The sequence below is a fragment of the Wyeomyia smithii genome, chromosome 1 (genome assembly GCF_029784165.1).
Source record: "Wyeomyia smithii strain HCP4-BCI-WySm-NY-G18 chromosome 1, ASM2978416v1, whole genome shotgun sequence".
NCBI classification, from domain to species: Eukaryota; Metazoa; Arthropoda; class Insecta; order Diptera; family Culicidae; genus Wyeomyia; species Wyeomyia smithii.
The window spans coordinates 177399989-177413171 of NC_073694.1; the positions used below are offsets into that span (position 1 = coordinate 177399989).

General features: G+C 36.2%; 1 protein-coding gene across 12 annotated transcripts in view; it reads right to left on the reverse strand.

Moving 5' to 3' along the window:
- Window positions 1-13183, reverse strand: part of LOC129732556 (suppressor of lurcher protein 1) — a 172231-nt gene that overhangs the window by 153783 nt on the left and 5265 nt on the right. For 2 of the 12 annotated variants that reach the window (XM_055693616.1, XM_055693578.1), the window contains exon 2: window positions 2335-2679. In XM_055693616.1, coding sequence (XP_055549591.1) covers window positions 2335-2551 — 217 coding nt within the window. In that variant the 5' untranslated portion in view covers window positions 2552-2679. Of the gene's footprint in view, window positions 1-2334; window positions 3139-13183 lie in introns of those variants that run through there. The other 10 variants (XM_055693585.1, XM_055693562.1, XM_055693593.1 and 7 more) reach the window with 8 other exon arrangements.

Below are 13183 nucleotides of genomic sequence, written 5' to 3' on the forward strand. Positions count from 1 at the left end.
CATCAAACCCGACCATCTCTACTAATCACATGCGAGCATTCCTAGCACAGACGATATGAATAGACACCAACCATTCCCTGTGATATTCTCTGTATCAATATCCAAAAAAAAATTGACAGTCTCCCCGTCCCAATAGATCAATTTATGTTTGCTTCCATGAACCTAGACTAATTAGATGCCTCGAAGGTAAAGGTTTTTTGAATATTTGAAACAACCCCTTTTCTTAGACAATTTCTTAGCCTGCTGTTTGAGCGTAATAGAAACTGATGTCTTGAAAGAAAACATGCTGGTAAAGCAACAGTACCGTAGTATAGTAGTATATATGGAGCAGAGCGCGGCTAGTCTCTCGTCGTTGCAGGAAATCTATACGCGTGCAATCAAAACTGCAATGCTGCTACTGAAGGTGATTGAAAATTTATCTCATGAATACGATTATCATGAAAACCATTAATTACTCAACAAGAACTGAACATCTTTGCAACGGTTATAAGTTATTTTCATTCATTTTTTATCTTCGAAATTCACTAATCAATCGTGACTAACATAATATCGAACGAGTAAGTTCCTAAAATATTAATAAATAGATGAGTAAGAGCCGGCGAGTGCTTATGAATTTTTTTGTAATTGTTGGCAAATGAAACAAACTTGTAAAGCAAAATAAAACAAAAATAAATCATTTTTAATTTTAACTTCGTTGTAATTGTAAAATGTTGTTTGCACAAAAATAATCACTACAGACATCACCAAGTGTAAATGAAGTTCTTTTGAGTGTGATTAAATATATTTTTGAAAAAATGAAGGGGAGACTGAGAATTAAAATACGTAAGTCTATGAACAAACGAATTTCTTGTGTCTGTAATTACAGTGTTTAGTCCCACGTCACTATTTCATACAACCCTAGGGCTGCATACCTTGTAGTATTCGCTAAACATTTGAGAAAAATAGCTCTTTAAGCTCGAGCCCTCAAAATTATTGAAGAAACTAAACCAAAATTATTCTTGGCGATATGACAAAACATATGGCCAACCTTTATCCCGTACGATTGAGTGGGCTCGGCCTCGAAGGAATATTTAATTTTCTATTTTCCTTCAAGTTTGAGGTAAACTTACGAAGAAAAACAATGCTTTAATATCATAAGGAACTCTGACGGAAATATCAAGTTGATTATTCTGGTAGAGTTTTAATTTAAAGCATCGAGCTTTTCTTCTACCACTACATACAAAAATAACGATGATAACTCTGGTTGACAAACACGAAAAAAATGCTTCCCTAAAGCTCGAAATAGTTGCCCTAGAAAGATTATAGCTTTTTAACCATTTCTGTGGGTTTTTGTGCTCCTAGCCATTACCAAAACACGTCAACTTACGTTAGAGTTCGCATAGTAATTGCTCACCGGGTTCGTCGCTTCATCGATATGTTCACGAGAAAACTCATTTAAGCCTCTGAAAAAATGTTGGTGGCTGCGGACAGCAAAATTCACAGAAATGGCTAAAAACCTATAATCATTCATTTTTTTCTAGTTTGAGCTTTAGGGTCACACCTGTGTTGACCAGTGTAACCATCAGTCATTCATAAAAGGCTGATGGTGATTTGACTGTTAATGCTATGAAAAAGCTAGTTATAGAAAAAATATAACAGAAGTAATATAGTTCATGTGACTTGAATAATTCACAGAACAAAAAAGAATAGAACCGCATTAGCTGCACTTTTCGCGTTGTATTCCATTTCAACCGCTCTCGCGTGAAGTCCTCTTACCGAATGGGATCAACCGAAAGCGTTTGTTTTCCTTCACACAGAACCATATGCGGGAAGCATAAAACCCAAATGTTAAGCTTCCACGGACTGGCAGTTTTGCAGAAAAAAAATCCGAATATAATGAAACAGCAAAAATTTTACGCCACGAAATCCAAGCAAGCGTTGCTTCACCACCCTCTAGTCGACCGACAAAATCAACTTGCACTGAGCGATTCATCAAACTTGACTAATGTTTGTAATGTTTACCCGCCGCGGGTCTGGTAGGAGAAGCAGGAGTAGGAGGAGGTGATGGAAGTGTAAGATTACGGAATGTTTTTCCTATTGTTTGCCGCTTGCTTTTGCCGGTTTATAGGGGCGGTAAATTTTGATAGCAGGGCATAAATCTGCCCCACTGGATTCTGAACATTGAAAATATGGCTTTTTTCCCGCTAACCCATGGCAGATTATCGTTGCGTTTGATTGGAAGTTGATCGAATAGGTGATTGTTTTTGTGGTTTGATGGGACCGAAAATGAATTTGACATAACAGGCTAATCAAGCGTGGAGCGGAAAAAGTGATTACTGTGGATTGTTTGCTTACCTTTATGATATCCTTTTCCATGGCTTGTTTCGCTTCCAGCTGCCGCTCCGATTCCGTTTGGTTCGACTTTTCCCGGAAAAGTTTCAGCGTTGCTTGCCTGAACAACACCGATTTCACCTTTTTGTTGGTGGTCCACTAACGTCCCCAGCGGGACGGCCAGCGTAAGATAGAGTAGAATATTTGTCACTTTCACCAAATGATGAGTTTGTCGCATCATTCACTGATTGGCGTTTCTCTAACGACGAAGTCCAAGTTACTTGACACTGGTTGAGAGCTTTAATGCGCTACAATCTAAGTACCATTCTGCTTTTGGCTTGTACGTTGTTAGAGCTTTATGTAAATTAACTACGAGTACAAGAATTTACGACTTAATCGTTCACATTTCCCAGTCCTCCTAACAGAATAATTGTTTACGGATTACTGTCAACATAAAATTTTATACATCTCATTTGTGTTCCTATTAACGCACCAAGCAGATTTATTATCCTTCGTCGCGTAGCAAATCCCAGAGCTTAATAATGTTATTTACTCCGGCAAAACTGTTCCGCCTCCTCGCTCTGTGTGTTCTACTCCATCCTTTCTAATGAAGGCAGTTGTTACTAGGGCCGTTGTTGAAGGCGAATAGCTTCCGCAGTTTCTCTCCCACCCCCCGTCATTTGACGACTCCCGGCGTGTGGTGTACATATAAATTAACACGAAAAGTCCCATGGATGGTGAATGGAAATGCTGCCGAACGACGATGCTTTTTGGTCTTTGAAATGTTATAAGATATATTTGTATTGAGGATTTGTGAAATGCTGTAAGCTTTAATAGAAGTTAACATGTAGTCGATTGTTCTGTTTTTCTGTGAGCGAGATTCTTTTATTTATTGTTATTAAAATAATTTTTGACAATTTCCTTATGGTTTTGAAAATTGCCAAAAATAAAAATGAAAAAAGTAATTTGTATGATAAAAGAGTAAAAACGGAGTGTAATTATAATTACACTTTTTACGATGTACGCGTACGCTTTTAATCGAGCGTACGCTCGAAAATGAAATTAATTATTGTCGCATTACCGCCCTACAGGGAGCTATAAATTATGCACTTATTGTTCCTTTCGGTTTTTTTATCTTGCCGTCGTTGGTTGGAAGGCAACTGTCGCTCCGATCGGACATGTGGGAAAAATGTGTTCCCCTTTGACATTATGCCTTTTGCAGTATGTGGCTAGGAGTAAAATTCAGGCTCTTTTAGACTGGTCACGTCACTCTAATTTTCCAATGACATTTTACAGTAGCAGTAGTCAACTTTGCATTCTTTTTTGGATAATGGCCAACAAATTCCAGCAGTCTGATTGGTTGGCGCTAGACTAGCACTTGAACTTGGAGAAGTTTTCCCACTCCGGATCGAACGCACGAGTGCACTCACTTTGAATTGGAGACCGCATTCCAGTGGTTTAAACTTTCAGCGGTGGTGTTGAGTTCGTTACAAATTTGCTAGAAAATTCCTTTTTGTAAGATAGTAAATGACCTTGCGTTTCCATTTGCTCTGCAACCGATGGAGACGCTTTGTTTTTCACGGATGCAGCGTGCTGGACTGCATGGGTCCACAAGTTATTATGATAATTGAAATTATTCGTGATTAATTTCATGGCATGAGTATAGCATTCAAACAACGATACATCAATCATGAATATGGTTCATTAATTACATATTAAAATGCTGATCAAATAAATAATCTGAATAAACCTTGTAACTCATCAACTTTTTGTTTGTAATACCTGGAAGGATTTTTTTTTTTTGTTATTTATGGCGGACAGAAATTAAGTTACAGTCGAATCAGTGTTTGGCATAAAGGTTTGATAGCTAAACTGTCCAATTTCCGTTTTCCTCTTTACATCACAAAAATAATACAAAGTTACTTGACTGACCGCACTCTTTAGGTTAACTATTTGAATAGTAAATCTGATAGATTGCCTGTTAGAGTTGGTGTACCTCAAGGAAGTATCTTGGGCTTAGACTTATATAATATTTTTACTTCTGATCTTCCTGATTTACCACCAGGTTGTGAGAAATCTCTGTTTTGTGACAATACAAGCATTTCCGCAAAAGGAAAAAGCCTTCTTTTTATATGCAGTAGGCTGCAAAAAAGTCTAGATATATTCTCTTCATATTTGCAGAAATGGAAGATTTCGCCTAATGTATCAAAACACAATTAATTATTTTTCCCCATAAACCAAGAGTTTCTTTTCTCAAACCCACCAATAATCATGTTGTTAAGATGAACGATGCAGTCTTAAATTGGTCTGACCAAGTTAAATATTTAGGGCTAATTTATGATAAAAATCTTACCTTCAAGGAGCACATTGAGAAAATCCAAACAAAGTGCAATAAATATATAAAATGTTTGTATCCTCTTATCAACGGAAATTCTAGACTTTGTCTCAAGAATAAACTGTTAATATACAAACAAATATTTAGACAACCAATGTTATATGCAGTCCCCTTCTGGACAAGTTGTTGTACAACCAGAAAGAAGGTGCTTCAAAGGATTCAGAACACACTTCTGAAAATGATATTGAAGCGTCCTCGCTGGTTTAGCACGAATGAACTACACAGGGTTACTAATGTGGAAACATTAGAAAATATGTCAAACCAAATAATCAATGAGTTCCGACGAAAATCGTTGCAATCTTCAATTACAACGATTAGCTCACTATATAGTCAGTAAGATAGGTGTAAAATTAGATTAAGGTTTAATTTTAAACTTCTTTTTTTTCTCTTGACAAGTAGGTTTACAATTTTCCTACAATTATATTCACTTGACTGCGGATGCAATTACAATCTTTTAATGAAATAAAGCTTAAAATATATGTAATAGTATTAATATGTCACCGTTTGTGGCAGAACACACAATAAAAATTCTGAAAGAATATTTGTAAATAATTAATTCATCACCCCCTAGTAATAAAAGTCGAATGCCAGTTCCAAATTGAATATTTTAGGAGAAATAAGTGCTCAGGGTGAGACCTTACTCTGGAAAGTCGAAGAAAAAATTAATTTTCGTGAGATTTTTTGGATGTTTAGGATAAAGTGAAGTGTTCGGGTATTCTACTTCTTTTACTCTCACATTCGTTCTTTTTTCTCTTCTCTTTTCTGAGTTTTCCTTTTCTTCTTTTCTGTTCTCTTCTCTATCTCTACGTATCTCTCCTTATCGTGTTATATATCTCCTCTCCAGCTCTCGCATTTATTTATCATACTCTGTCTCTCTACTTTCTTCTCTTCTCTCTCTTTTACTTTCTCTTTTCTCTTTCTATCTTCTATCTTCTATCTTCTATCAATTATCTTTATCTTATATTTTCTATTTTTTATTTCCTATTTTCTATTTTGTATTTTGTATTTTCTGTTTTCTATTTTCTATTTTCTATTTTCTATTTTCTATTTTTAATTTTCAATTTTCTATTTTGTATTTTGTATTTTCTATTTTCTATTTTCTATTTTCTATTTTCTATTTTCTCTTTTCTATTTTCTATTTTCTATATTCTATTTTCTATTTTCTATTTCCTATTTTCTATTTTCTATTTTCTATTTTCTATTTTTTTTTTCTATTTTCTATTTTCTATTTGCTATTTTCTATTTTCTATTTTCTATTTCCTATTTTCTATTTTCTATTTTCTATTTTCTATATTCTATTTTCTATTTTCTATTTTCTATTTTCTATTTTCTATTTTCTATTTTCTATTTTCTATTTTCTATTTTCTATATTCTATTTTCTATTTTCTATTTTCTATTTTCTATTTTCTATTTTCTATTTTCTATTTTCTATTTTCTATTTTCTATTTTCTATTTTCTATTTTCTATTTTCTATTTTCTATTTTCTATTTTCTATTTTCTTTTTTCTATTTTCCATTTTCTATTTTCTATTTTCTATTTTCTATTTTCTATTTTCTATTTTCTATTTTCTATTTTCTATTTTCAATTTTCTATTTTCTATTTTCTATTTTCTATTTTCTATTTTCTATTTTCTATTTTCCATTTTCTATTTTCTAGTTTCTATTTTCTATCTTCTATTTTCTATTTTCTATTTTCTATTTTCTATTTTCTATTTTCTATTTTCTATTTTTATATTTATTATTTTTTATTTTCTATTTTATATCTTCTATCTTCTATCTTCTATCTTCTATCTTCTATCTTCTATCTTCTATCTTCTATCTTCTATCTTCTATCTTCTATCTTCTATCTTCTATCTTCTATCTTCTATCTTCTATCTTCTATCTTCTATCTTCTATCTTCTATCTTCTATCTTCTATCTTCTATTTTCTATCTTCTATCTTCTATCTTCTAACTTCTATCTTCTATCTTCTAGCTTCTATCTTCTATCTTCTATCTTCTATCTTCTATCTTCTTTTTTCTTTTTTCTATCTTCTATCTTCTATCTTCCAGCTTCTATCTTCTATCTTCTAGCTTCTATCTTCTATCTTCTATCTTCTATCTTCTATCTTCTATCTTCTATCTTCTATCTTCTATCTTCTATCTTCTATCTTCTATCTTCTATCTTCTATCTTCTATCTTCTATCTTCTATCTTCTATCTTCTATCTTCTATCTTCTAGCTTCTATCTTCTATCTTCTATCTTCTATCTTCTATCTTCTATCTTCTATCTTCTATCTTCTATCTTCTATCTTCTATCTTCTATCTTCTATCTTCTATCTTCTATCTTCTATCTTCTATCTTCTATCTTCTATCTTCTATCTGCTATCTTCTATCTTCTATCTTCTATCTTCTATCTTCTATCTTCTATCTTCTATCTTCTATCTTCTATCTTCTATCTTCTATCTTCTCTCTTCTTTCTTCTCTCTTCTCTCTTCTCTCTTCTCTCTTCTCTTTTCTCTCTTCTCTCTTCTCTCTTCTCTAATCGTTCTGCTTTGTATTTCTTCTCCTTCTCTCCTCGCTCCTATTTTTGTTTATTCTCTTTCTCTCTCTCTTTCTCACTCTCTTTTCTCTCTTTTTTTCTCTCTCTCTTTCTCTTTGTCTTTCCTCTGTTTTCTCTCTCTCTACTCTCTCTCTCTCTTCTCTTTCTTTTCTCTCCCTCTTCTCTCTCTCTTCTCTCTTTCTCTCTCTCTCTCTTTCTCTCTCTTTCTCGCTCTTTTTTTTCTTTCTCTCTCTCCTTACCGTTTCTCGTTCTTTGTCTTTCTCACTCTCTCTCTATTCTCTCTATTTCTTCTCTCTCTTTTCTCTCTCTCTTCTCTCTCTCTTTTCTCTCTCTCTTCTCTCTCTCTTCTCTCTCTCTTCTCTTTCTCTTCTATCTTTCTTTCTCTCTTTCTCTCTCTCTCTCTTTCTCTTTTATTTTCTCTTTCTCTTTCCTGTCCCTCTTTCACTCTCTCTCTCTCTCTCTCTCTCTCTCTCTGTCTTGCGCTTTTGTTCAAACGTTCTCTGTCTCCATCCATGAATACGGGTTTTTTATTCTTCATACTCTGATTTTTCATTAATAGGACACCTTAAAACATGTCCAATGGCAAGAGATGGCGCTTTTTCAGTGGTAGTGAAATCGAAATTTCTCCTAGTATTTTGCTCATTGACCGAGAATACAGCTATCAAATGTCTTCTATACATTTTATTCTATCTTTCTGGTACTTACTTTCACTAAACGCAATCTATTTTCATCAAAACACATGGTTTTCCTATATAACTCCATTAAGTCTTACTACCATTCGTCCATGAGCACAACGATGAACACAACGGTGTGTTAATTTTGACAACAGATCAAAATTAGGGCGAGAGCCGTGTGGTTGAAAGCGGATGCGCACAATACTCATTAAGGTGGTTCAAGGTTGTAATAAGCAAGTTATCTCTTACAAATCTTCATGCAAATTTTAAATGCAATACGATAAGCGGAGTCACCAGTAATTGACATCCGATAATTTTAGGATTTTCGAGGGCTCAAATGGAAGCAATAAAATTTTGTTCTGGCTCTTTGCTATCAGGTTTCAACATTTCCATCAGACGATGAACCGCTTTAATGCTCTTAGCCAAGCAACGACATCTGGTTTTGGTTTGTATTAAAAAATCAATCAGCAATTTTTTATTAGATGGCGATACACTAACAGTTGCGCTCACCGGTGTGATTTATTAGCAAAAATTAGCGGTGGTGTCCCATTCGATGATTCAAGATAACATTCAGAGGTTAAATATCGATGATTCGATGATCTCAATCTCTCTCTCTTTCTTTCTCTCTTTTCACTCTGTCTCTTTTTCTTTCTCAATGTCTTTCTTCCTTTTTCTCGCCCTCTCTATCTCTCTCTTTTCTCTCTCTCTCTCTCTCTCTCTCTCTCTCTTCTCTCTCTCTCTTTCTTTCTCTTTCTCTCTTCTCTCATCTCTCTCTTTACTCTTTTTTTTTCTCTCTCTTTCACTCTGTCTCTCTCTCTCTTCTCTCTCTGTCTTGCGCTTTTGTGTAAACTCGTGAGTTTCGCTTCACTTAAACTGTAAACTGCAGGCTGGTGAAATACCTGCGTGTTCCACAAACGGGTTTTCACGACAGATTTCGCAAGCGAAAATTTACGCTTTTTTACTTCGCTTGGAACTGTACCAAACTATGCTTATAGGCGAACCATGATTTTTGAATCATTCGATGATTCAAGATAACATCCAGAGGTTGAACATCGATGTTCGATGAAATTTTTGCATCCAAGATGTCTAGAAAGCTGGGTAGTTTTCAAGAAAAGAGCAGAGTACACATCTGCCACGCATAAAAGGCTCATACGGCTGGTCCACTGTTCTGCAATTGATACAGGCAGGTCAGGAGGGGAACGAATCAGCATATAAGTTCCGTTGAGTAACCTTGTCCAAGCATAATCTGCCTTAACCCGTTTTGCTTAGCTGAATCGTACGCCGCCTTCAAATCCATGGACATACATGATGAGTATGCAAGTTTTCTTTTTCACACGTTCCAAGGATTTGAGGATTTGGCCCTTCTCGTAGACTGGGCAAATGACTTGTCTGCGTGCAAGCCTGAAAGCTTGACTGGGAGTCCGTCCAAGGTTACTTGACCGACAATGTGTTTGTCTTAATGAATAAAACTTACGCTAGTATACACAGAAGATAGTATAAACACGCATATACAAATATTCTCTTCGCCGATTTCTGAATTTTTTAGACGATTCCCCAAGTTGGAACAAATATCGCAGAAAATTCATGAATCATCGCTGTCATCGGTTCTTGGTACCGATACAGACTTCGATGAAAACTAGGCTGTAACTTCGCTGTACTTCAACTGAAGAACCAAAAACGAGACAAAATCTCTTTATTTTAAGTATGTCTAGCGGTGGAGAGAACGCATTTTACACTCGAAATTTCATTACGCTTATATTCCATTGATTCAACAAAAGGACTGTATGAACTCTCGCCGCTTTTTCGTCGAGAGAATCCTTTGTTCTCCCCGGTACTGGTATAGCGAGGGTGCCTTTTTATGATAAACGTACAGTACCACTCGCATACGTGCAACGGTTTTTATGTAGATATATTTTTAATGAATTTCATTATTGCCCAAGTTGAAAAGGGAATATCTTGACTAACGACAATCATTTTTTTACATTGTACCTGATGTCGTAAGCAGTGCTGGTACAGCGTGTCTGAAATGCATTTCTGCAATTGTTACTGAATTTCCACTTTAAAGATCTCTTGAATGCGGTCCAAGATCCCCTTTTTGCCTGGTCATCAAAACAAAAAAAATAGTTTTTTTTGTGCATGTTCAAACTATTAGAGTGAACTGTTCGAACGATGCACTGTAAAATCAATGTAGGATGGAACAGCAAATACTACAAGGTATACAGCCCTAGGGGTTGTATGAAATGGTGACGTAGGACTAAATATATAATATATGCTAAACTAAATATTATTATATGCTGCGCTAAACTGTTCATAGGTAACACTACCGTTTATTTTTGATAGTCGTTATTTTAAAACTAACGATGCATGAATACATGAAAATTTTACACTAGTAGTAGTTGCGAAAATTCTGATAACTCTTATCTTCAAGCATCTACAGTTCTGAAAAGAACCGATTCCATAATATTCAGTTAAAAATTCGTGCTACAGAACGCTGATAATCGCACCATGAATATTTTGTTGGCCGCGCATAAAATTTGCTCTTCGCTGTGCCCTCCAGTAGCTGTGCTAGCAAAATATCCTTCATCGAACGATGGTAAGTGTTGCTGCCGTATGCAAAATGAAGGTGTAACATAGTTCCGCAGTGCCTGGAAGTTGACTCGTATGCAGCTCTCGTTTTTCAATGTCGCGTACCTTTAACAGCTGCACTGCTCTCGCTTATGTGTAACAAACTAAACTGAAGCTGAATTTTCTACACGCAGTCTTTTGTATCGAGTTCAGAGCAGATTTTTGCAATTAAGGCGTGGCTACGTAGCTTCGAGAAAGAGGAACAAACCAAAACACCTTCGATACTACTGAGTGATTTTCATAAGCATCAAAAGAAAGGTTTGGCTTTCCCGATGCGCAAATCACTCTGGTTCTTAGATTGACTAATTTTCGTTTCTAACATTTGACTGATAACGGTGTTCGAGTGAACACAAACAAACAATTGAACCGGAAAATCACTCAATTTAGCAGTGCAAATTCTTGAAATGAGGGTTATATCTTGTTGTGATAAACTATTCATAGGTAACACTACCGTTTATATTTGGTGCGTCCTGGTCGTTATTGTAAAACTGATTATTGAGAAATAGATGGACATTTCACACTAGGAGTAGTTGTGAAAATTCTCGTAACTCTTATCTTCAAGCATTTATAGTTCTAAAAAGAACCGAATCGATAACCTTCAGCTCGAAATGTATGCTACAGAATGCTGATAATCACACCACCACCGGTAGCAACGATAAAATATAAAATTTGCTCTCCGCTGTGCCCTCCAGCAGCTGTGCCAGCAAAATATCCTGCAGCGTACAATGGTTATTATTGCTGCCGTGTGCAGAATACAGGTAACATGCTCCGCGGTGCCTGGATGTTGACTCGTATGCAGCTCTCGTTTCTCAATGTCGTGAAGCTTTAACAGCTGCACCGCACTCGCTATTGTGGAACAAACTAAACTGAAGCTGAATTTTCCACACGCAGTCTTTTGTATCGAGTTCAGCGTAGATTTTTACCATTAAACAAAGACAAACAAACCAAAACACTTTGTTGAGTCAAAATATGTAGGCAGTGGAATTTATTTCGTCCATATTATTGTTATCTGTGCTTGGGAAGCAAGCCAAGAACAAGGGAAATGTATGGGAAAGCTTGACCTTGGAACTTTTCACCTTTTTCCACCATTAAGCAGTAAAGCAACAATGTTGAACATAATATCAAAAAATTGTTACACATTTTATCTATCCACCGAAATATAAATGACTAAGATGCATTAATTCGTTCGCTTGCTATAACCGTTTGAAATCTGACGCAACATTTGCCAGTTTCATTTTCATTTTAACAAAGTGTAATCTTGTATAGAAAACAAAGACGTAGTCCTACGTCAAAAAAGAATGCGAAAGCTTGGGCACCGATTTGCTGCAGAGTTTTGTTCGAAGTTGCATATCTGTTCTGTGCTTCGCTGCAAAAACCTGCCAGTGCAATTTTCTTCTGTCTTTCAGCGTGTTCAGAGTCAACAGCATACATCGCAGCGGATAAGGAGGAAAACTCAATGCCTCACACCACGACAGGTTACATGAAGCTGAATCTAATTTGGACACATCCGATCTGGTGTTTTTAACCTACATTAAACGGAGATAAGACGACTACTGAGCAATACTGCTCTTTCAGACATTGCGGTTCTGTTAAATTATGGAGATGAAACCCAAATGATGGTTTGCTTTTGAAAAAATCGAAGAGTAGGAGAGATTGAAGTTCAGCATCCGGTCTAGTAGACCATCAATATCTGTCACACGATCTATTCCGCGTAGCGCCGCAATGTCAACACAGTAGTTGAATATAGTTGGGCTCATAGAACGGTGGAACATCATGCACTTTCGAACACTGATTACAAGTCCAGTCAACGAAAGTGTTAAGCAAAACCTGTTAGATCATCTGCATAAAAGTGCTTGGAGTTAGATGACAACAGAGCAGCTACAACGTTGAAAAATACCCAGAACAGAAATGGGCCCAGGTTGCTTCCTGGTGGTACCCTGGAAGGGCTGATGAACGCTGAAAAGACACACGATGCATGGTCACTAGTGCCTCATCGGTTAATTGCTTTGCTACCTTGTCGTTCACCAATCCACTCATAAACATTCCGATTGTAGGAACGAGCAACCACCGAATGTGCTCATCGAAAAACTTCACCGACCTCAGGCCATTCTCGTTGCTGGTAGGTTGGAGGTTGCACCCACCAATGAAGAGACGGAAGAGCTACCGTTGTCCAACCTGTGCGTATGCGTCGATGACGATCGTCGGATCATGTCTACTACTGGGAACCACAATAAGAGTGAAAGTGTTTCTCCTTGAGGCAGCCATTAACCGATCTGATATTTAAGATTCCCACTGCCAAGGGCAGCAGATATTTTCCTACCTTTAAGCATTGCCGTTATCCATTCTATTATACAGTATCTAGGCCCCTTGCATTTGGCTAAAGGTTGCATTATCGAATGCTCCTTCAATGTCAAGAACAGCAATCAGATCTATTTCTTTGGCTTCACGCGTTTTTTCGATTTTACTAACAAGCGATAGTAAAGTCGTTATTGTTGATGGTGAGCAAATTGGTTTCTGTTCACTTGTGACACTTGTTTTAAGTACTTCAGTCAAACAGAGGAATAAGAACTAGTTCCACTCGTTGGAACAATGTGTGAAAATTTTGTAAAGTTGAAAAGAACTTGCCTACCCAACCTTAGAA